This window comes from Pan paniscus, chromosome 19 (genome assembly GCF_029289425.2).
Source record: "Pan paniscus chromosome 19, NHGRI_mPanPan1-v2.0_pri, whole genome shotgun sequence".
NCBI lineage: Eukaryota > Metazoa > Chordata > Mammalia > Primates > Hominidae > Pan > Pan paniscus.
Window position 1 is genome coordinate 73110517 of NC_073268.2, and position 23720 is coordinate 73134236.

General features: G+C 42.9%; 2 protein-coding genes across 2 annotated transcripts; one reads left to right on the forward strand and one right to left on the reverse strand.

The window, feature by feature from the left end:
* Positions 1-613: 613 nt before the first annotated feature.
* COIL (coilin) lies at positions 614-23486 on the reverse strand. Its single transcript, XM_034942528.3, has 7 exons — positions 23180-23486; positions 12306-13413; positions 12098-12184; positions 11803-11850; positions 8854-8923; positions 4446-4534; positions 614-1570 (listed from the first exon to the last, which is right to left on the reverse strand). Exons 1-7 carry the CDS (start codon positions 23422-23424, stop codon positions 1487-1489), a joined length of 1731 nt encoding a protein of 576 aa, XP_034798419.1. The 5' UTR covers positions 23425-23486; the 3' UTR covers positions 614-1486.
* LOC129394500 (small ribosomal subunit protein uS8-like) lies at positions 14064-16026 on the forward strand. Its single transcript, XM_055102156.2, has 2 exons — positions 14064-14188; positions 14512-16026. The coding sequence occupies exons 1-2, from the start codon at positions 14092-14094 to the stop codon at positions 14820-14822; spliced, it is 408 nt and encodes a 135-aa protein (XP_054958131.1). The 5' UTR covers positions 14064-14091; the 3' UTR covers positions 14823-16026.
* Positions 23487-23720: the final 234 nt, after the last annotated feature.

Here is a 23720-nt window from a genome sequence, read left to right on the forward strand (position 1 = left end):
CCAGCCTGGGCGAAAGAGTGAGACTTGGTCTCAAAAAAAGAAAAGTATCGCTGGATGTAATGCACTTTTTGTTTTTCTATTGTATTGTATTTTATTTTTCAAAATGCTGGTCATGGTCCCCCTAAATTGACTTCATAATCCTTCTAGGGGACTCTATTCATAGTCTGACAAACACAACAGAGGAAAAGAGTGACTCATAAACTGATAATAATCTGAGAAAAACACACCCTGAGGTCAAAATTTTCCTTTGGTCAATGTTCACTAGTTATCTTAATTTGTTTTCCAAACCCTGGAAGGCAACTGTGCTACACAGAACCCCACTGCCAAGATCCCACCGTTCACATTACTCTTATCCTTTCAGGAGTAATACTTCTCATTACAAATCAATAAATGCACATTTTGAAACACATTCATGTCATGCAAAGTAAAACTGGCCAGCATCTCCACTGGCGCAGTGGCTCCCAGATCAGATGAACTCCACTGAACCAAACTTTGCAACATCAGACTCATCAGTCAAAGCAAACCTTCTTATTACAGAAAATTGTAATCTCTCATGTTATTGTAAAATAAGACAACAATTTGCAATACTCAACATGATAACTCGGTAGAGATGTTTAGTTCAATATGATTTTATTTAAAAATGTGTACAGCTGAAGGAGGGATCTGATCTTTTGTTAAATGAAACCAATTTTCACGGTATATATTTGGCCATTTTAGCTTTGTAGTGAATAATAACAGAAAAGGAAGTTTCTGTTCAAGATCCTCACTCCAGCACACTCAGCCAGGTGCCTGGCAAGATGACACATTTCCTGATCTGAAGCTCACAGCCAATCCTCTCACTGAAGTGAAACACCAATTCTCCAGGCATACACACACATACGCACATCTTATTTTCACTGCTCTACACAGGGCCCTGAGAATCCTTAATTTTAAAGTTGGGAAAAACGTGAAAGGATTCCTTAACTCATTGTCTGCGACAAATCCAACTACCTGTTAACTCTTAACAATTGCAAGTATAAAATACTTGAAATTTACAAGATGCTCCATTTAATGGAACAACTCAAATGCTAAAAAATTAGGTCAAATAACATGCTTTAATATTTTTAAATGTTACTTAAAACTTATTGAGACAAGATACGCAGCACATTCTTGGTATTATAAACTCCTACTGACGACTGCTACTTGATGACCAAAAACATTTAAAGAAAGAGAAGAAACCATACTGGTATACAACAATATCTGCAGGGAATGTCATGTTTTACATTTTGTTAACTGAAATTAAACCTGACAAAAAAACCAAAGATCTACAAAACCGACACCCATGTCATTTTAAATGATGAGGTAGATTGTTTCCTATGCAGTAAAGTGAAGATAACAAAAAAATCCATACAACTTCCAAATCCTCTTTAAAAAAAAAAAAAAAGTTTGGGTTATAGTCACTTTCACAAACAAGACATTCATAAACTATAAGGTGGAGAGGTCATACTCAGGCAGGTTCTGTACTTGATGTGTTACTTGGAGATTCAATAATCAGTCTTGGGTCAATCAACTCTTTCCAAAATACAGTGATCTGAGGAAAAAGACAAAATACCCAGTTTAAGCACTTCATTTTGAGGTCATACAGGTTAATTCAGCCATGTAAATTTTCCGTCTGTGTAGAATGATTGAAGAACAGGAATAATTTGGGTTCCAATAAATTGAGTTCAATTGCGGTATAGTAACTCTTTAGGCCAGGCACTGTGGCTCACACCTGTAATCCCAGCAATTTGGAAGGCCGAGGGGGAGAAATGCTTGAGCCCAGGAGTTCAATATCAGCCTGGGAAACCTAGTGAGACCCCATCTCTATTATTTTTTTTAATTAAAAAACAAAACAAAAAAAAAGAGGCCAGGCATGGTAGCTCACGCCTATAATCCTAGCACTCTGGGAGGCCAAGGCAGTCGGATCATCTAAAGTCAGGAGTTCAAGACCAGCCTGGCCAACGTGTGTCTCTGCAAAAATACAAAAATTAGCCGGGCGTGGTGACGCATGCCTGTAGTCCCAGCTACTCGGAAGGCTGAGTCAGGAGAATCGCTTGAACCCAGTAGGTGGAGGTTGCAGTGAGCGGAGATCGCGCCACTGCACTCCAGCCTGGGTGACAGAGTGAAACTCTGTGCTGGGAAAATAAATAAATAAATAACTCATTTACTTAGAATGAAGCTAAATTTTACATTAAACATATTTCATCTTTCTTTGATTAAGAGCAGGAGATGCAGGGGTTGCGGGAGGGAGTAGCTCCCCCAACCCCTGCATTTGATTTGCCCTGTGGACAGGTGGCCTGGAGACCTTCTGGGAACTAGACATGGTCCAGATGGGTATCATTAGGCTGCTGATGCCCTCTTGCGCCGCTCTGTAGTTCTTATCCTACACTACCTAAAAACAGGAACTATTTCACAGCCCACCAAGAGAAAAACTCTAAGGCTTGGTCCTATGAATGAATAATGAGGGCCATCTAGTGTCAAAAAAGGTAATTACAGGCTTTTTGTTTTTGAGATAGGGTCTCACGTCTATAGTCCAGGCTGGAATGCAGTGGCACTCAGGACTCACTGCAGCTTCAACCTCCTGGGCTCAAGCGATCCTCCTGCCTCGCCCCCACCACCCCCAAAGGTGGCTGGGACTATAGGCATGTGTCACCACTCCCAGTTAATTTTTGTATTTTTTTGTAGAGACGGGGTCTCGCCATGTTGCCCAGGCTGGTCTTGAACTCCTGGACTCAAGGGATCAGCCCGCCTCAGCCTCCCAAAGTGCTGTGATTACAGGCATGAGCCATGGTGCCCAGCCTAATTACAGGCTTTCTATTCTACTTCAAGCCTCTGTTTAGGGCATAGAGAGAAAAGCCTCCAAGGTTTAATTTTCCAATGCGGTTTCCAATTTCAACCAAAAAAAACTATTGCAAATAAAGAAATACAGGAGACCAGGCCAAATCTGCTGATCCTACCACAAACACTAAAAATGTGTTTCTGGAATAAATCCCTAAAAGTGTCATCTACCTTAAAGACAAGGTAAAACACAGTCTGACTAGGGTTTCTACAAGTTCACACTTCAGAAAAAATATGTTTGCAATATTGAAACTTACAGAATAATATCTATAACATTTCAAGTATAAACACCTTAAAAGAGAGCATTTTCTTAAATCTAACTTCCATTTAATGCCACCATAACCTAATGAGCTAGCCACTGCCAGCAACTCTGGTAGGTCTGGCTGCTTAAAAAGGTATAAATCGGCTGGGCGCGGTGGCTCACACCTGTAATCCTAGCACTTTGGGAGGCCGAGGCGTGCAGATCACGAGGTCAGGAGATTGAGACCATCGTGGCCAACACAGGGAAACCCTGTCTCTACTTAAAAAAATACAAAAAATTAGCCAGGCGTGGTGGCAGGCGCCTGTAGTCCCAGCTACTCGGGAGGCTGAGGGAAGAGAATGGTGTGAACCCGGGAGGCGGAGCTTGCAGTGAGCGGAGATCACGCCACTGCACTCCAGCCTGGGTGACAGAGCTAGACTCTGTCTCAAAAAAAAAAAAAAAAAAGGTATAAACCATATACTTCCTAAAATGGCAATTTAAGGATTTAAAGAAAGTCAGAGGATGAGATCATCATTTTATGTCACTCTTCAAACTGTTGTGCTATTATAAGTTGGAACTCTCGGGCCAGGCACGGTGGCTCACCCAGGCACGGTGGCCTGTAATCCAACACTTTGGGAGGCCTAAGTGGGCAGATCACTTGAGGTCAGCAGTTCAAGACCAGCCTGGCCAACATGGTAAAACCCCGTCTCTACCAAAAATACAAAAATTAGCTGGGTGAGGTGGCAAGCGCCTGTAATTCTAGCTACTCCAGAGGCTGAGGCATGAGAATCGCTCGAACCTGAGAGGTGGAGGTTGCAGTGAGCCAAGATCATGCCATTGCATTTCAGCCTGGGCAACACAGTGAGACTCTCTCAAAAAAACAAAAGTTGGAACTGTGGTAACACTTGGGGGATAGTGGTGACAGCAAGGGGACATAATAGAGGCTTCTGGGAGTGGGTGTTATGTTCTATTTCCTGATCTGGGTCTGGTTACATGGGTATGTTCATGTGAAAATTGTTCAAGCCATGTAATTATATGCACTTCTCTGAATGTGTATGCCAATAAAGTTTCTAAATATGCTACCCTTTCCTACTGGAATCCTTATATAGCTATAATTTTAAACAACTGTACACTCTTAAAGAAAAGTGTGTTATTTGTGCATCTTGTCACATAGGTTCTATGAGGGCCAAGATGGCGCCCTGATTTGGCACTTGGCACTGGTATTGCCACACCATAAGAAGGTCAGATTCCCCCCAGGTCCTGTAGTGCAATGTCGCCTTCCAAACCACAGGTAATTGGTCAAGAGAGAACGAATGGCCAAGCAACGCAAGAAGAGAAGCACACCTACCTTGCTCTCCTGTGTCACAGCGTACTCCACTACCTCGGCTCCATTTTCATTGTGATAAACTAAATCAAATTTCCCAGGTTCTCTCAAGGCTGAAACAAGAAGATAGGGAGAAAAGAGAGTAAGTCATTTTTCAATAGTTAAAAATGTTCCTCTATGGGGAATTTATATCATTAAGAAAACAACCACAAACAAACTCAATTAATGTGAAGGCTGGGTATGTACAGGAAAGCACGGAGTGCTCAATACTGGGGGATCCTGAGAAAAACCCTGGACCAGGGGGACTTCTCAGCCATTTATCAGAGAAAATCTTTCCTTCATAAGCTTGATGAACTGTCATTAGTACTACCAGAATTGAATATGGCACCACAAGATAATCCCCAAAATTAATTAATTTATGTGTTTCAACAAGGGAAGGTAATATGAAATGCTGCTCTGTCCTTAGAAATCACATATGCTTCCTACTACTTGGTAACACAGGCAGTTCCCCTTTTTTTTTTAAGACAGAGTCTTGCTTTATCGCCCAGGCTGTAGTGTAGTGGCGCAATCTCGACTCACTACAACCTCTACCTCCTGGGTTCAAGTGATTCTTGTGCCTCAGCCTCCTGAGTAGCTGGGATTACAGGCATGCACCACTATGCCCAGCTAATTTTTGTATTTTTAGTTGAGACAGGGTTTCACCATGTTGGCCAGGTTGGTCTCAAACCTCTGGCCTCAAGTGATCTGCCCGCCTCGGCCTCCCAAAGCGCTGGGATTACAGGCGTGAGCCACCGCACTCGGCCTCAGTCCTTGCTTTCTATGGTAAAATGGGATTGGAAAAATGACTGTGCAAGCTGAAACCACGCAAAACAATCTTAATAATCAATAGGAAAAATTATTATTGTCTTATGAGTTTTAAAAAATTTTGCCAAAACATTAAAAACCTTTACTACATAGGGAAATTTAAAAATAGTAAAGTAAATACATTGTACTTATGAGTACGCTGTAATTACATTAGGAACACTGAGAACTAACTTTTTTTTTCTCTTTCTTTCTACATGTTTTATTTCTTTGTAAGAAACTTATCAGGGGGAGTTTGAACAGTGCTTGTGTTCTTGCCCTGTAACTTACAATACAGAGCAAGCATCTTCTCTATGCTTTGTGCAACTGTTATACTCTTTTCTAAGTTTGAAACTGCTTTCTACATTTTATCCTTTGAATTTCTAATGTCGTGAAATAGCTCAAAGAATTTGTTTTTTACTTTGTAAAATCTTTGTTTTTGCTGGTGTCACTTTGGGGACATTTTCATCCTTTTTGCCACAACCACTTTCCTCATTTATGTCAATAAGTTCACCTCACTGGCAGTGTCAACATTCCTACAGTGAGCTATTTCTTCTACAGACTCTCCTTAAACTCAGTTTGGATGGCACTTTCAGCATCACCACTTTTGTTTCTTTGCTGTGCCTTTATCTTTGTGGGCCAATTCCCTACTTCGATTATACGTGTTGTAAAATGTCATGCAGGTTTATAAGTGAGAGACAAGGAGGCACCACAACTGCATGCTCTGCTCTGTATGTGAACTGAATAACAGATGCACAGTGACCAGTCACTGACGGACTCTGAAAGTACTGACTTGACTGGTAATGGATCATGACGCATATCTGTTATTTATGTTATATAGTGATATGTGCACTAAAGAGCTAGCAGTACTTTATGCACTTAGAGTTAACATATGCAGTGTTGCTGGGGGACTAGTATTACTTAACTAAACCAGGGTAACTGAAATTTATGTATATCAGAACCACCACATCAAGGACAAGTGACATTGCTATTAGAGAACAGATAAATCCATTTCTTTCTTTCTTTTTTGCTTTTGAGACAGGGTCTTGCTCACTCAGCCTGGAGTGCAGTGACTCAATCATGACTCACTGCAGCCTCGACCTCCTGGGCTCAAGTGATCCTCCCACCTCAGCCTCTCAAGTAGCGAGGACTACAAGCATGTACCACCACACTCAGCTATGTTGTTTTTTTTTTTTACGACAGAGTCTCACTATGCTGCCCAGGCTGGTCTTGAACTCCTGGGCTCAAGTGATCCTCCCACCTTCGCCCCCGAAGCCATTTCTTGATGCCCTAAAGAAGAAAAGTTCTAAGTGGATGTCATCACTATTAATCACCTGACAAGCACTGATCAGGCTGTATGCACAGAATTTGACAGTGGACAAACTTTTCTGTCCACCATTCCTAAGAAAGGGGATTTCTATAAATGAAATCTCATCAGAAGAAAGGTTGGAAACCTGGCCAGGCACGGTGGCTCACGCCTGTAATCCCAGCACTTTGGGAGGCTGAGGCAGGAGGATCACGAGGTCAGGAGACCGAGACCATCCTGGCTAACACAGTGAAACCCCATCTCTACTAAAAATACAAAAAATTAGCCAGGTGTGGTGGCGGGTGCCTGTAGTCCCAGCTGCTCGGGAGGCTGAGGCAGGAGAATGGCGTGAACCCGGGAGGCGGAGCTTGCACTGAGCCGAGATCGCCCACTGCACTCCAGCCTGGACAACAGAGTGAGACTCCATCTCAAAAAAAAAAGAAAGGTAGGAAACCAGTGTAAGTTATATATAAACATTTACTTAATATCATAAACGAACTTTGTTCAAAAGCTCTTTTGACTGATTTCTGTTAGCTGAATCTTTTATTCAATCCCTTATTTAAAAATAAACAGAAGGCCAGGTGCGGTGGTTCACGCCTGTAACCTCAACACTTTGGGAGGCCAAGGTGGGTGGATCACAAGGTCAGGAGATCGAAACCATCCTGGCTAACATGGTGAAACCCCGTCTCTACTAAAAATACAAAAAATTAGCTGGGCATGGCAGCCGGCGCCTGTAGTTCCAGCTACTCGGGAGGCTGAGGCAGGAGGATGGTGTGAACCTGGGAGGCAGAGCTTGCAGTGAGCCGAGATAGTGCCACTGCACTCCAGCCTGGGCGAAAGAGCAACACTCCGTCTCAAAAATAAACAAACAAACAAACAAACAGAAAACAGGCTGGGCACAGTGGCTCACACCTGTAGTCCCAGCACTTTGGGAGGCCAAGGCAGGTGGATTGCTTGAGGCCAAGAATTCAAGACCAACCTGGCCAACATGTCAAAATCCATCTCTTCTAAAAATACAAAAATTAGCTGCACATGGTGGTATGTGCCTGTAGTCCCAACTACTCTGCAAGCTGAGGCATGAGAATCGCTTGAACCTGGGAGGCGGAGGCTGCAGTGAGCCAAGATTGTGCCACCACACTCCAGCCTGGGCGATAGAGTGAGACTCTGTCAAAAAAAAAAAAAAAAAGGAAAACAATTAATTGCTTTAGGATCTTCTAAAGGAAAAGGAATCTCCCCTGCCCTCTGGCCAGGGACCCCTACAGTACACCCCAAGTTAAGCTACATATTATAAAAGCCCTCTTATTCCAGGCATTCAGTTCCAGTACCAGGTGGGGTTCATCAGAGATAAATCCAGTAACCATTTAAAATGATATGTGAAAGTGTATGTATACACACACTTTAGACATTTTGTTTTGACTTAATATACAAAAGTATATTCATTTGACAATCTTTTGAAATAGAGCTGAGTATGTCTTATGAGTTCACTGAATAGAGCTCTTTTTTTAATAAACCATACCATTGTATTGTCTGCAATTTCCACAATTTACAGTTTTGGGGTTTTTTAAATTTTTTTTGAGACTAAGTCTCGCTCTGTCACTCAGTCTGGAGGGCAGTTGCACTATCTCGGCTCACTGCAACCTCCACCTCCCGGGTTCAAGCGATTCTCCTGCCTCAACCTTTCCAGTAGGTGGGATTACAGGCGCGTGCCATGACGCCCGGCTAATTTTTGTATTTTTAGTAGAGACAGGGTTTCACCATGTTGGCCAGGATGGTCTCAAACTCCTGACCTCAAGTGATCCACCAACCTTGGGCTCCCAAAGTGCAGGGATTACAGGCGTGAGCCACCGTGCCCAGCCTGGGTTTTTCTTAAATAAGGCAAGATTGCAAAAATTTGCAAGGCAATCTAAGTGCAGAATCTTCCTCAGTTTTTACAAAATTCCTCCCAATCTTTTATAGCTGACCCACTCATCCATAATTTCATAGCATTTCCTGAGTCAGCATTCAACTTAGGCTTCCTAGGAATAATTCTTTTTATAATCGATTTTCATCAGTTCATATAATCTTTTATGAAATTATATAATTACAGTAATAAGAACTAGCCCAACAGCTTTGGAATATATCCAACATCTCTTATGAGCCCCCAGGGCTAAAGTGTGCTGAAAGAAGTGGGGAGCGCCAGTTATATGGAGGCCAAGGAAGAGAACATCTCCTGTGTATAAAAGCTATTTATAAACCACTGTAGATAGAAAGAGCCTACATTTTCAAATTCTTTTCTAAAAGACTCACCAGGTAAGGATGAAAGAATTTCTATATCTACTTGCTGGGTCTCTGGATTGTGGCTTAATATTCTTCCTTCCTTTCAAAAATAAAAGTCCAAGTCAAAATCAACATGTAAAACACTGTGAATATACTAAAAACCACTGAATTGTAGACTTTAAAATGGTTAAAATGTTGAATTTTATGTTATGTGAATTTTATCTCAGTTGAAAAATTTAGAAATAAATCCACATAGAGAGAAAATAAAAACAGGTGGACTGATAAACACTTTATGTGAATATACAGAAATATCTTTAGAGGCAAAATAAAACATTTAAATCATAAATGGCAGACACTATCTTAAATAACTCGATGAAAGTAAAGATTACACCAGGGAACCAAAAGTGACTGAATAAGGGAAAAGGAGAAAAAAATCACACCAGGCTGATATATTCAAGTGAGCACTGACCATCATAGCATTCATCAGGACAGACTAGATATATCCTAATGGTGCAGCCTCGGTTCCTGATGCTTTTAGAACCCTTCTAAAACAGTGATCACAACCCCCCAGGAGAAACCAGAAGGCACTTTATCACTGGTAAGATCCCAATTCTCATTCTCCCAGGTCTCCAGGTGTGGGAGCTGATTTTCTAATGCATCAAGAGGATGCACTGCCCATGCACGTGGGCGATGGGGAGACACATGGTAGCCTCTGGGGGTATATACTGAGAGGCCAAGCAACCAGTTCCTCCTGCCTCTACCTGGAATTTCTGAGCACAGTCAACAGTGTTTTTTAAAACCAGACTCAACAGGGAATCAGGGGCTTGGGAGACTACATTTTTTAGTACAGAATTTAACCAATTTAATTTTTGGAGACAAGGTTAATGAATAAAGCAGATGATCAAGCTGGATAACTGCGTTTGAGGTCAAAGCAAAAAAGTAGGACCAATTTTCATTCTTAAAATGATTTTGAAAGCAATTTCAAAAATCTTCAAAAAATTTTGCCAACTAAAGTAGGCAAATCACCTTCCAACATTAATAACTATGACGACTAATACCAATTTAATAGGCAATTTTTTTTAAGAGTCTCGTTTTGTCACCCAGGCTGGAGTGCAGTGGCATGATCTCAGCTCACTGCAACCCCCACCTACAGCGTTCAAGTGATTCTTGTGCCTCAGTCTCCTGAGTAGCTGGGGCTACAGGTGCATGCCACCACGCCAGGCTCATTTTTATATTTTTAGTAGAGATGGGGTTTTGCCATGTTGGCCAGGCTGGTCTCGAACTCCTGACCTCCAGTGATTCACCTACCTTGGCCTCCCAAAGTGCTGGGATTACAGGCACAAGCCACTGCGCCCGGCCGTTAATATGCAATTTTTAAAAACCAGTATCATCTAGAATTATAATTTATAGAGGTTGTGGGATGTATCAATACAATATTCATTTCCATTTCCTCATATATCACACAATTAAATTAGTTTTCTATGGTAGGGTGACAAAACACCCCGGTTTGTTCAAGACAGGTCTGTACATCTTTCCAGCATAACTATTAATAGCATCCCTTTGACTCACAAGTATCCTGATTCAGGTGATAAATTACATGATCACCTCATCCATAGGAGATAGTAAGTGCCTAAGAAGATAAAAAACAAAACACCAACGACCTAGAACTAACCCACCAGATCCCTTCATTAACTGATTCTTCCAGCCTGCTTTTGAGGAAAGATTTTTTTTTTTTTTTTTTTTTTTGAGATGGAGTCTCGCTCTGTTGCCCAGGCTGGAGTGCAGTGGCGTGATCTCAGCTAACTGCAAGCTCTGCCTCCCGGGTTCACGCCATTCTCCTGCCTCAGCCTCCTGAGTAGCTGGGACTACAGGCACCCGCCACCATGCCCCGCTAATTTTTTTTTTTTTGTATTTTTACTACAGACGGGGTTTCACTGTGTTAGCCAGGATGGTCTCAATCTCCTGATCTCGTGATCCACCCACCTTGGCCTCCCAAAGTGCTGGGATTACAGGTGGGAGCCACCAAGCCCAGCCTTGAGGAAAGGTTTTTATAAAGATTTTAAGTCTTCCAAGGCATCAATCCAGATTAAATCAAATTCCCTTGTATTTTATCTATGTTACTATATTAACATTACCAATTATTACCTTAAAAAATGGTCTTACATTCCATATAGTACATCAAAAAAAAGAAAGAATGCACTTTAACAAGATTTTCAACAAAATGTTGGTGGGTGAAAAAGAAACATGTAATTCTGTGATCCCACTGACTGAGTTAAGCTTTTACCGAACTATGAAAAACCTCACATGCCAATATAAAGACTCATAGAGATATTAAGTAAGTAAATTCCACAGATAATATTTATGAATTACCTGTGGTTAACTGATAATGCAAAAGAAATCATACTAGATCATAACAACCAGAAGTAATTCACAAATATGTAAAATAGATTCCCATGATGAAAATAATCAAATCTTCTTGCTGAGAACTATTTATTATTTTCTTTCAAAGTTTAGAATCATGAAGGAATGAATACCCAAATAAGTTGGTCTAAACTAATTAGAAAAAAGTAACTAAAAAAATTAAACTGGCTGGGCATAGTGGCTCACACCTGTAATCCCAACACTTTGGGAAGCCAAGATGGGGGGATTGCGTGAGCCAAGGAGTTTGAGACCAACCTGGGCAACATAGCAAGATCCTGTCGCTATTTAAAAACAAAAAATTAATATTTTTTTAAAAAAGTAAAAATTAAGCTCATCATTCTCCTACTCTATTCTTCCCAAGTATAAGGCAAATAACACGGGGAGACTTCCCAGTGATACTATTAAAGAGTTGACATTTCGATTAATGTTTTCATTTTCTACTTTCTGGCATTTTTATTTAGTAAAAAAACAAATCTGTATTATCCATACAAGTAGTATTAAATATGACTTTAGTTTTAATAATACACTGACAACTTACTTTTAAATAAACATCCTTACCTTGTAGTCAGAGACATCAGGAGAGTAACTGGATGTTAGCTCCAAAAGCTAAAAAAGAAGAAAAAAACCCACAAATACATAAGCCCTCTTATCCTCTCCCATTCCCACAGCTCCTCCATCATGCCATGTTGGCGTGTCCACCCCCACCAGTCTGGGAGCCCTACCAGGAACCCGTAACAACACTGGGGTTCCAGTGGGAAGGGCTTTTACAAACACATTTAACCTGATTTTCTAAGTAAGTTTATTTGGAAGGGGAATGAACCTTTTTTGCTGTGACTGTTCTTTTGAAATATACCTTAAATGCAATCTTTTCTCCAACTTGAGGGGCAGCTGCTAACAGTGGTAACAGACTATAGTCCTTCTTGGGTGTCTCTACTGGATTCTGAAAAACAGTGTTAGTCGTGTGACATCATTACTGGTGAGAAAATGTGAATCCATGACATGAACTCCACACACATTCTAAGGGGAAAGGGAGGAGATAACTTACAAAAAATAATACTTACCTGGATAATAGTAGATGAGTTTTTTACCACGTCATTTAATTGCTGTTGCCTCTGGTTGTCAGTGCTTCTATTTACAACACAGGAAATAGGATGCCCTCGTCCTCGACCTCTCCCCCGCATGCCCCGTCCCTCAGCTCCCTTCCAAGAAAAAAGGTTCTCTTCTCTACCCCATCCTCTTCCTAAACTAGCAGGGAGAGACACACTGGGAGAAGCACCAGGAGCCTGTCCACCACCGTTTGAGCCAGAACGCCTCCATCCAGCAGCACCTGCAGTCTGTGATGACAGCCCTGGGCCTGGACGACCTCTTCCTGCAAAAAGGCCTACTGTCTTTAAGAAACCCGCAGCACGCTCCGGGGTGCTCGATGACATCAAGCATTGGTCGTCTGACTCTGCACTAGAGTCTGAACTGGAAGATGTTGTTCCAGAGGTCTTGCCCTTGCTGGGGGTAAGGCTAAAGCCAAGTTTTATAGCCAGTTTGTCTGCAGTTGTATTTTTGGTAGAGGGTTCTTCCTTTGATAACTCAGTTGGTAATTTCTCTGAGGAATTTCTGGCCTCCAAAGTGACTTTGCTGGGACCGTCACTGATAGATTCATCACAAGACTCAGACTCCGAGGAGGAACTGGGACTCTCTTTTGAGCAAACGCTTACACTACCTTTCCTTTTGGCTTTAACAAGGCTGTTTCTAGCAGAACCTTTTGGAGAACTACATCTCTGATTGGCCCAGTCTTTCACTGCCTGTACTTTCGGAGACTTGGGATTCTTGGCCTTTTTTTTATATTCACATTTCTCCTTTTTCTTTGGTGATTTTCTTTTGGCCTCTTCGTTATCATCACCCACTGTGCCACAGGTTCCTTTATTTTTTCTCTTGTTTTTTTTGCTGACAGTCTGATCTGTGACAGCTTTTGGTTCCAGATCCAAGACCTTCTCATTATTGTTATTGTTCTCTCGACTCTTCCAATGCTTCTTTGAATATTTGCAATCTGGTTCAGTTTCTTCACCCTCCTCTAACTGAAATGCCCGCTTCTTTGCTTTTCTAAGAGATAAATTAATGTCACCATTACTGATGACTACAGAATTCTCAGCAACTCTTCTCTCTTCTAATTTAACTCTGTCAAAAGAACAAGAGAGAAAGCTAGAGTGAGCAATTTATAAACACATCTCCAGGACATAGTCATATACTGAGATGACTCTACAAAATGTAACTACCATCAGTCAATGAAAAAATGTCACATCACTTAAAGACAAAAGACTCTTTCTGGCAAAATGGCCTATGTAGCATTACTCAGAGTCAACTTTCAAATGGCTACTTTTATTTATTGAATAGCTACTGCATCCTAAACATTTTTAATACGTTTTTCTCTAATCTAAACACCAACACAAAGTAGGTATTTTTAATTTTACAGATCGCAAAATTACAGCTCAGACAAGTTACTTGCCCCAAATCTAGAGCTGATAAGTAGCAGAAACGCAATTCAAACTTCAGTTTGTCTAACTTCAAACTCACAATCTTTCTACAATATGCATGTCACCTACCCTAAAAGGTGATAATGCTGATTATCCATTTTGTTTCAGAATGTGGGCTTCTTTCTTTAATAAGATTTTACTCCTGTTTTAATTTAGGTGAATACTAAACAATTTATGTTATCTAGGGTACTGACAGCCATCTGTACAACTCCACGACACTCTGTGAAGCTTAATTTTATGTATCAATTTGTCCGGGCTATTGGGCGTCCAGATATCTGGTTAAAATTACGCTGGCTCTTTCCATACCACCACAGTGGTGCACATGAATGTCCTGGCTGATGCTCTCAAGAGCATCAACAAAGCTGAAAAGCAAGGTAAATGCCAGGTTCTTATTACGCCGAGCTCCAAAGTAACTGTCCGTTTTCTTTTTTTTATTTTTATTTTTCTTTTCTTTTTTTTTTTTTTTGAGACGGAGTCCCAACTCCGTCACCCAGGCCAAAGTGCACTGGTGCATTTCTCAGTTCACTACAACCTCTCCCTCCCAGGTTCAAGAGATTCTCGTGCCTCAGCCTCCCAAATAGCTGGGATTACAGGCGCCTGCCACTATGCCTCGCTAATTTTTGTATTTTTAGTAGAGATGGGGTTTTGCATGTTGGCCAGGCTGATCTTGAACTCCTGGCCTCAAGTGCTCAAGTGATCTGCCTGCCTTGGCCTCTCAAAGTGCTGAGATTACAGGCATGAGCCATCGCACCCAGCCCCATCGTCCAGTTTCTAACTATAATGATGAAGCATGGTTACACTGGCAAATCTGAAATCACTGATGATCATAGAGCTGGGAAAACTGTTGTGAACCTCACAGGCAGGCTAAACAAGTATGGAATAATCAGCCTCAGATTTGATGTGCAACTCAAAGATCTAGAAAAATGGCAGAATAACCTGCTCCCATCCCACCAGTTTGGTTTCACTGTATTGACAACCTCGGCTGGCATCATAGACCACGAAGAAGCAAGACGAAAACACATAGGAAGAAAAATCCTGGGATTCTTTTTATAACGATGTAATACGTATTTACAAATATATTGCCTCCACGGAAAAAAAATTATGCTGGGAGTATGTGCAAGGTTGTTTCTGGATGAGATTAACATTTAAATTGCTAGACTGAGTAAAGTACATTGCTGTTTCCAATGTGGGTGGGCCTCATCCAACCCGCTGAAGGCCTGAATAGAACAAAAAGACTGAGTAAGGGAGAATTCATTTCTCTGCCTGACTCTTCAAGCTGGGACATCGGTCTTCTCCTGCCTTCAAACTCGAACTTGAACTAGAAATATACCACTGGCTCTCCTTGGTCTATAGCTTACTAAGTGAACTTAGGACTTCTCAATCTCCACAATCCTATGAGCCAATTCCTTACAATAAATCCCATGTCTGTGAGTGAGTGAGTATTTGTGTGTGTGTGTGTGTGTGTGTCTTACTGGTTATGTTTCTCTGAATAACCCTACTTCATCCAAAATTTCACTATAGGAAAGCAATTTTGTTCCTCCATCAACAGGCAACAGCTAATCCTAGTATGTGCAGTCTGATGATGATGGAAGTCTTGAGACTGTCCTCAATGTTAAGCAAATTGTGAGTACTCAAAAATGCCTGTTGGCCAGGCACAGTGGCTCATGCCTATAATCCCAAAACTTTGGGAGGCTAAGGTGGTAGGGTGGCTTGAGCCCAGGAGTTTAAGACCAGCCTGGGCAACATAGGGAGACCCTGTCTCTACAAAATACAAACATCAGGCTGGGCACGGTGGCTCACGCCTGTAATCCCAGCACTTTGGGAGGTCAAGGTGGGCGGATCACAAGGTCAGGAGATCAAGACCATCTTGGCTAACACAGTGAAACCCCGTCTCTACTAAAAATACAAAAAATTAGCCAGGCGTGGTGGCGGGCGCCTGTAGTCCCAGCTACTCGGGAGGCTGAGGCAGGAGAATGGCATGAACCTGGGAGGTGGAGCTTGCAGTGAGCCGAGGTCACACCACTGTACTCCAGCCTGGGCAACAGAGCAAGACTCCGTCTCAAAAAAAAAAAAAAATACAAACATTAGGTAAGTATGGTTGGTGCATGCCTGTGGCCCAGCTACCTGAGGTAGGAGGATCACTAGAGCCCAGGAGGTCCAGGCTGCAGTGAGCTGTAATTGCGCCACTGCTGAAAACACACATTATACTTACAAGGCATTTACATTCAGCTATATATTTCATCAAGTTTTTTTAGTGGCCAGGGAAAGATGTAGACAATCATATTTGAAAATAAAGAACAACTGGTGAATGATAGGAGCATATGTGACAAGCATTCTTTAAATTTTTTAAGGCATAGTAATCCTGTGGATTTACCTCAATGCGGTAGTTGAAAAAAATCCTCAATTATTTGTCAGAAAACATAACTATACAGACAAACAAATCAAGATAAAATAAGAGTTACTGATATCAGGAGTAGGAGAAAGAGACAAATAAAATGCTGAGTGACCAGGGATTTTAAATTATAAAAACACATTCCCCTCTGTTCCCAGCTTGGCATCTAATAGCAAGGAAATAATTCTTAATCTGGCAAAAGCCAGTTTGGCATCCTGTGAATCTAAGAACTACCATGGAAGCGCTACAATATCAGATTTTTTTCTTGACATTTCTGATCAATTTGTTTTCACTTGTAGCAATGATCCAAGCTTCAATTCTGAGATGACCAAATAGGACCAAACTTTCTGTCAAATGTTGAAAATGGTTGCAAGACTCTGTTCAGTCACTGTGGTTTATTAAGGCCCTGGAAAACAGCACATGTAACATCCAGTTGATGAGGAACATCCAGTTCCTTCCTTTCCTGGAAGCTGGCAACACCCTCACGCCTTCCAAAACAGCTCTTAGCATCGTCTCATCCATTCTTAAGACCATGCATTGGCCGGGCACGGTGGCTCACGCCTGTAATAATCCCAGCACTTTGGGAGGCTGAGGTGGGCAGAACACAAGGTCAAGAGATCGAGACCAGCCTGGCCAACATGGTGAAACCCAGTCTCTACTAAAAATACAAAAATTAGCTGGGCATAGTGGCACGCGCCTGTAGTCCCAGCTACTCGGGAGGCTGAGGCAGAAGAATCGCTTGAACCCAGGAGGCAGAGGGTGCAGTGAGCCGAGATCACGCCACCGCACTCCAGCCTGGCGACAGATAGAGACTCTGTCTCCAAAAAATAAAAAAAAAAGACCATGCATCTACAGCTATTTGGCTTGAAGGTATGACCTGTGATTCCTGCAGCCCCACTACCTACTGTTCCCCAAGAGAATAATTTCAGTTTTTAAAATATTAAGATTATAAACTGGTGTGGTGGCACATGCCTGTAATCCCAGCTACTCAGGAGGCAGAGGGAAGATCACTTGAACCCAGGAGTTCAAAACTAGCCTGGGCAACACAGTGAGCCCTCATCTGGGAAGAAAAAAAAAAAAAGAAAATATTAAGATTGAGAGGCAAAATACCATCCAGAGAAAAAGAAATGGTTCTCCTGGGTCTGCTTAGTTACCATTCCTGTCAGGTGCACCTTCCCTGGCAATATTCTCTATTTCTTTACCTGGATCACAGACAAAGAATAGAGCTATCCTTTTACAAACAAAAGTGCATGCATTTGTCCTTTCACAAGTAGAAGTGAATTACCTAGGTCACTAGTGACGAAAGAGTTGATTCCAAAAAACAGATCCCCACTTTTCTTTTTTCGAGATGGAATTTCGCTCTGTCGCCCAGGCTGGACTGCAGTGGCATGATCTGGGCTCTCTGCAACCTCCTCCCCTTGGGTTCAAGCGATTCTCCTGCCTCAGCCTCCCAAGTAGCTGGGATTCCAGGTGCCTGCCACCACGCCTGGCTAACTTTTTGTATTTTTAGTAGAGATGGGGTTTTGCCACGTTGGTCAGGCTGGTCTCGAACTCCTGACCTCAGTTGATTCGCCCGCCTCGGCCTCCCAAAAGTGTTAGCATTACAGGCGTGAGCCACCATGCCCAGCTATCCCCACTTTTCATTCTAACTCTTTGCAAGGCAAACTGAGTGGTATTATCAAAATGTAAGTCCACCCTTAAAATCTACAATTTACTGTCTAGGATTCTGTTATGCAGAAACACTGACATGCCCATCTGTCCAACCTGATACCCCCTACCCATTGCCTGCCAAGGCCAAAGTGAATGCCTGGGTTCAAATGCTATTTCTGCCACTGTAATTTTTTTAAAAATCATTACCTCAGCCTTTCTCATCTATAAAAATGGGGATAATGACAATAATTACAGTACTCAGTGACTTATTATGCAGAGAGAGCATGCCTGATTCAGAACAAGTGATATCCAAATGTTAGCTCTAATTTTTATTAGTACAATGAATGTTGTTAGTCCTATCATGGGTAAGTTGGTGAATTTTTAAAAGTTGTACAAGTCTGTATAACTTTTCTGGAAGCTAATTTGACAGTACTTATCAATTTTTATATGTACCTTCTCTTAGACCAATGAGTATTTCTTCTAAGAATAAATCCAACTGAATAATTTTCCCAGTACAAAAAAAATACAAGAATATTCACTAAAGCACTATGTAGCAAACAGAAAAGAATGACATACATCACATACTTTATATACTGAGATAGCCCATGATAGGTAAAAAAGCAAGGTGCAGAACAGTATGTGATGATATTTGTAGTTTAAAAGTATAAGTACATATGGTTGCACATGTATAGAAATCTGGCTCTAAGATATACCCCATACCCCAAACTTAACCAGGGATACTTCTGGAGAGTGAGGTGTGGGAAAAAGTATATGATAAAAGTAGTAGGAAACTTTTTATCTTGGACTATCCAAGGAGCCACTAACTACAGCAATATGAAATGAGAACTCGTCTCTAATATTTTGTTTTGTTTGAGATGCGGTCTTGCTCTGCTGCCCAGTCTGGAGTGGAGTGACACGATCATGGCTCACTGCAGCCTCAACTTCTGAGGCTCAAGTGATCCTCTCACCTAAGCCTCCCAACTAGCTAGGACAGGCATCCATCACTGAGCCTAGCTAATTTTTTTTGTTTGTTTTTTGGGGGTTTTTTTTGGTAGAATAAGGGTCTCCCTGTGTTGCCCAGGCTGGTCACAAACTCCTGGACTCAAGTGATCCTCCCACCTCGGCCTCCCAAAGTGTTGGTATCACAGGCATAAGCCAACATGCCTGGCCCATCTCTAACATTTAATCAATGTGTTTTTTTGTTTGTTTGTTTGTTTTTTGAGGTAAGGTCTCACTCTGTCGCCCAGGCTGCAGTGCAGTGGCACCATCTCAACTCACCGAAGCCTTTACTTCCCAGGCTTAAATGATCCTCCCACCTCAGCCCCTCAAGCAGCTGGGACTACAGGCATGTGCCACCATGCCCAGCTAATTTTGCTGTATTTTTCTGTAGACATGGGGTTTCACCATGTTGCCGAGGCTGGTCTCGAACTCCTGAGCTCAGGCAATCAGCCAAAGTGCTGGATTATAGGCATGAGACATGGCGCCCAGCCTTCATCAAGTATTAATTGCCAGAGTTAAAAGGGTCAGGGAAGACAGAATGCACTGTTTCCTTACAGAATTGATTCTTCAAAAGGGAGTTTCTCAGGCCGGGGGCAGTGGCTCAGGCTTGTAGTCCCAACACTTTGGGAGGCCAAGGCGGGAGGACTACTTGAGCCCAGGAGTTTGAGACCAGCCTGGGCAACTTAGTGAGACCTCTCTACTAAAAATAAAAAACTGCACCTGTAGTCCCAGCTACTCAGAAGGCTGAGGCAGGAGGAGCCCTTGAGCTCAGGAGTTCAAGGCTGTATAAGCCAAGGTTGCGCCACTGCACTCCAGCCTGGGCAATGGAGTGAGACCCTGTCTCAAAAAATAAGGGAGTCTCTCTGAATCTACTGTAATTCTGAGGGCTGCACGATTAAAAAAAAATTTAAAAATTAATTTAAAAAAATTAAAAACCGCCAGACACAGTCGCTCACTCCTGTAATCCCAGCACTTTGGGAAGCTGAGGAGGGCAAATCACTTGAGGTCACAAGTTCGAGACCAGCCTGGCCAACATGGTGAAACCCCATCTCTACTAAAAATACAAAAAAATTAGCCTGGCATGGTGGCGGGTGCCTGTAATCCTAGCTACTCGGGAGGCTGAGGCAGGAGAATCGCTTGAACCTGGGAGGCAGATGTTGCAGTGAGCCAAGATCGTGCCACTGCACTCCAGCCTGGGCAACAGAGTGAGACTCTGTCTCAAGAAAAATAAATAAATTAATTAATAAATTAAAATAAAATAAAAAAACCAAATCTGCCAACACCCTGATCTTGGACTTGTAGTCTCCAAAAGAGTAAGAAATAAATTTCCATTTTTTAAGCCATACAGTCTGTGGTATTTTGTTATAGCAGCCCCAGCAAACTAACACAGGGGGCTCCAAGCCAAAAGAAGCACCTCCTCCTCCTCCCAGGACAGTTAGAGACCACCTTTAGGAACTCGCTGTCAGAAACCTGGGGGCAGATGAAGCCAGATTCCTGGGGCTTAAGAGAATGGGCTATGAGGAAACAGCAGTGGAACACAAGTGTGTGGTGCATCCAAAGCCTCAAAGGCTGTTTCTCAGGATTCCCACAACCTAGTTCCACTTTTCCTCATTAGCCTTCTCAGTACTGCCAATGATCCCAACAGAATGCTTTGGCTGGTCAGACTCATCTTTTTACCAAGTCCAGCCAGCTTTTGTCTCTATAACTGTGCTTTGATCATCCAACATTTCCCACCCATTCTTCAAGGTACTGCTCAATTCCCTAACCATTTTGTTCCATGCTGATCTCCCTTTTCTCAACCAGCTTCTGCACTTAACATATAACTTGGTCTAACTATTCAGTCTAATTGTCTGTATCACAGAAGGTAATATACAAAAGCATGAGACTCATTATTTGGGTCCCAGTCCAACAATATTGGGTACTTTGAGAATAGAGACTATGTGTTCTTCCGTAGCTCTGAAGAAAAGTGAATTTGCCAGGGAAAAACAATGATTGTGGGCATAAAACAACAAAAACAAAGACGAACTTTCCAGATTCATCTTTTTCTACGGTCTGCCCATTTGCCACTGAAGCCACTAGAGAGGTATTTTTTGCCACATGCAGCTGTGCATTTGAAGCATTTAGGAAAGATTTGCCTGTCATCGTGTTGTAATTATTACTTATAACAGTTTTCATGGTTTGTTTTTGTCATTGTTAACTTCATTATGAAGAATGTAATGCCCAGATGATTCATTAAAGTATAATTATAGTTAGCTAGCACAAGTTATTAACTCATTAGGCAAGAGACAGTTCAGAAAGTAAACTTATTAGGATGGGACACAATCCTTAGAATTGTAACATTTAAATAATCCTTGAATTGCAGAGAGAATAGAGACCTATTTCACAGTCAATAAAAAGGGGGAAAAAAACTCTTTGAAATTTGGATTATTTCAAATTGTCATTTGAAACAGTTGAACATTATTCAATAAATCATAATATCCTGATTTAAAGATGCAGTTACTGTACCAAATTAAAATCCCTGATGTTCTGAAGAAATCTTACGGAATCTGACATGCTTGAGGGTAAGGAATATTCAACGACAAAGGGCAGCAAGAGAAAATAGCCTGGTTCACAACTCTGTAATTAATTCACTGTAGCTGAAGCTTAAAGGGGGTGGGGGGAAGGAAGGCTGGCACAGTGGCTTACGCCTGTAATCCCAGTGCTTTGGGAGGCTGAGGTGAGAGGACAGCTTGAGCCCAGGGATTCGAGACCAGCCTGGGTAACATAGCGAAACCCTGTCTCTACAACAAATACAAAAATTAGCCAGGCGTGGTTGCCTGGCCTGAAGTCCCAACTACTCGGGAGGCTGAGGTGGGAGGATTGCCTGTGCCCAGGAAGTCAAGGTTACAGCAAGCTATGATCGTACCACTGCACTCCAGCCTGGGCATGGGAAACTCAGTCTCTTTATTTAAAAAAGAAAAAAAAAAAGTCTGAATAAATCAGTCCAAGATATGAATCCAAACTGGAATGATCAGATACCATCATCTTACTGTGGCAACTCAACCACATTTCAGCAATTCACACTACAATTGCTCCTGGATACTCTTCTCATTATCATTTTTTTAACTTCCAAAAGCATATTTAAGATTATTTTGTGTTTCCCAATTTACAGCCCAAAAGGACTCAAGACACTTATTTGAGAGAATCCCAAAATGTCTGGGTGAGACACAACATGATATGCCACCAGAAGTCTCAGGGGACACTGGGCACGTGAGAACTAAGGCTGGACAACAGCAGGTTATGAAGAAAACGCAACGATTCCCCTTTGTCAGCTTCCTGCATCTGACCCTGAAGGCCGCCATGGGTAAGGCCGGGTCTCCCGCACATCTGCACCATGGGCACGGAACAGAGTCGCACAGTGCCTAGCTAAGCGCGGATGTGCTAAATCAAGGCTGAAAAAAAGCCTGGCCCTGCCCTTAGGCATCAGGGATTTTCCAAGTTTGATTCTCCTGTCATCAGAAGCATCCCGGGAAGGATGCTCGTTACACTGCAGATTCCAGCCAGGCACGGAGGCTCACGCCTGTAATCCCAGCACTTTGGGAAGCCGGGAGGATCACTTAACGTCAGGAGTTCAAGACCAGCCTGGCCAACACGGTGAAACCCCGTCTCTACTAAAAATACAAACAAACAAACAAAAAATTAGCCGGGCATGGTGGCGCCCGCCTGTAAGCCCAGCTACTCGGGAGGCTGAGGTGGGAGGATCGATTGAACCCGGGAGGTAGAGGCTGCAGTGAGCTGAGATCGCGCCACTGCACTCCAGCCTGGGTGACTCAGTCTCAAAAATAAAAATAATAGGGGCAGGGTGCGGTGGCTCACGCCTGCAATCCCAGCACTTTGAGAGGCCGATGCAAGCGGATCAACTGAGGTCAGGAGTTCGAGACCACCTTGACCAATATGGTGAAACCCCATCTCTACCAAAAATACAAAAATTAGCCGGGCGTGGTGGCGGACGCCTGTAGTCCCAGCTACTCGAGAGGCTGAGGCAGGAAAATTGCTTGAACCCGGGAGGTGGAGGTTGCAGTGAACCGAGATCGCGCCACTGTACTCCAGCCTGGGCGACAAAGCAGGACTCCGTCTCAAAAAAAAATAAATAAATAATAAAAAATAATAATAAAATGCAGATTCCTGAGCCCCAAAGTTGACTACACCAATCAGGATCTCCGGGGTTCGCGAACGTGCATTTTTACAGCCCCACCCCCCTCCAACCCTCGTCCCCTTCCCCATCCCCCATCCCCTCCACTACCAGGTCTAGCGGCCTCAGGCCCGGGCGTGCGCAGGCGCGTCCCCCGCCCGCCGCCCACCCGGCCGTCCCGCTCCCTGCGCCGCGCACCTGAGGCAGTCGTTGTCTCTCACGAGGCGCGCGCTCTCGGCGGGGGGCAAGAGTCCCCCCTCCAGGTAGAGGCCTAGGAAGGCCCCAGAACTGAAGCCGAAGCGCTGGCGGATGAGACTAATGAGATCTGTGACGACTCGGCATCTGTTCAAGTCGACCAGAAGCCAGAAGGCCGTACAGTGCGGGGTAGCTGGCGGCGGGTAATCAAATTGAAGCCGTAGCCTAACCGTCTCGGAAGCTGCCATCTTGCTTGGTGCTCAACGGAAGCCGAGAGATACCACGGGGCCACCGAGAGGCGTGCTCGGGCGGCTCGCCCCCGCCGGAGCCTTTGGCGTGTGCCACCTAGTGGTGAAACCTGGCTACTACAGGCTGCGTCTAGGCGAGAACTCGGAGCGTGGTTGATTTCATTCAATTTTGTTCACGGCAGGGCTGAGGAAGGGAATAAGTGAAATGCCTTTATTACATTTCTACTGGGCGCTATGTAGGGTCTCCTAATTAAGGCAACTCTCTGGATAAATAACATTTCTCCTCAGCAGTAGTC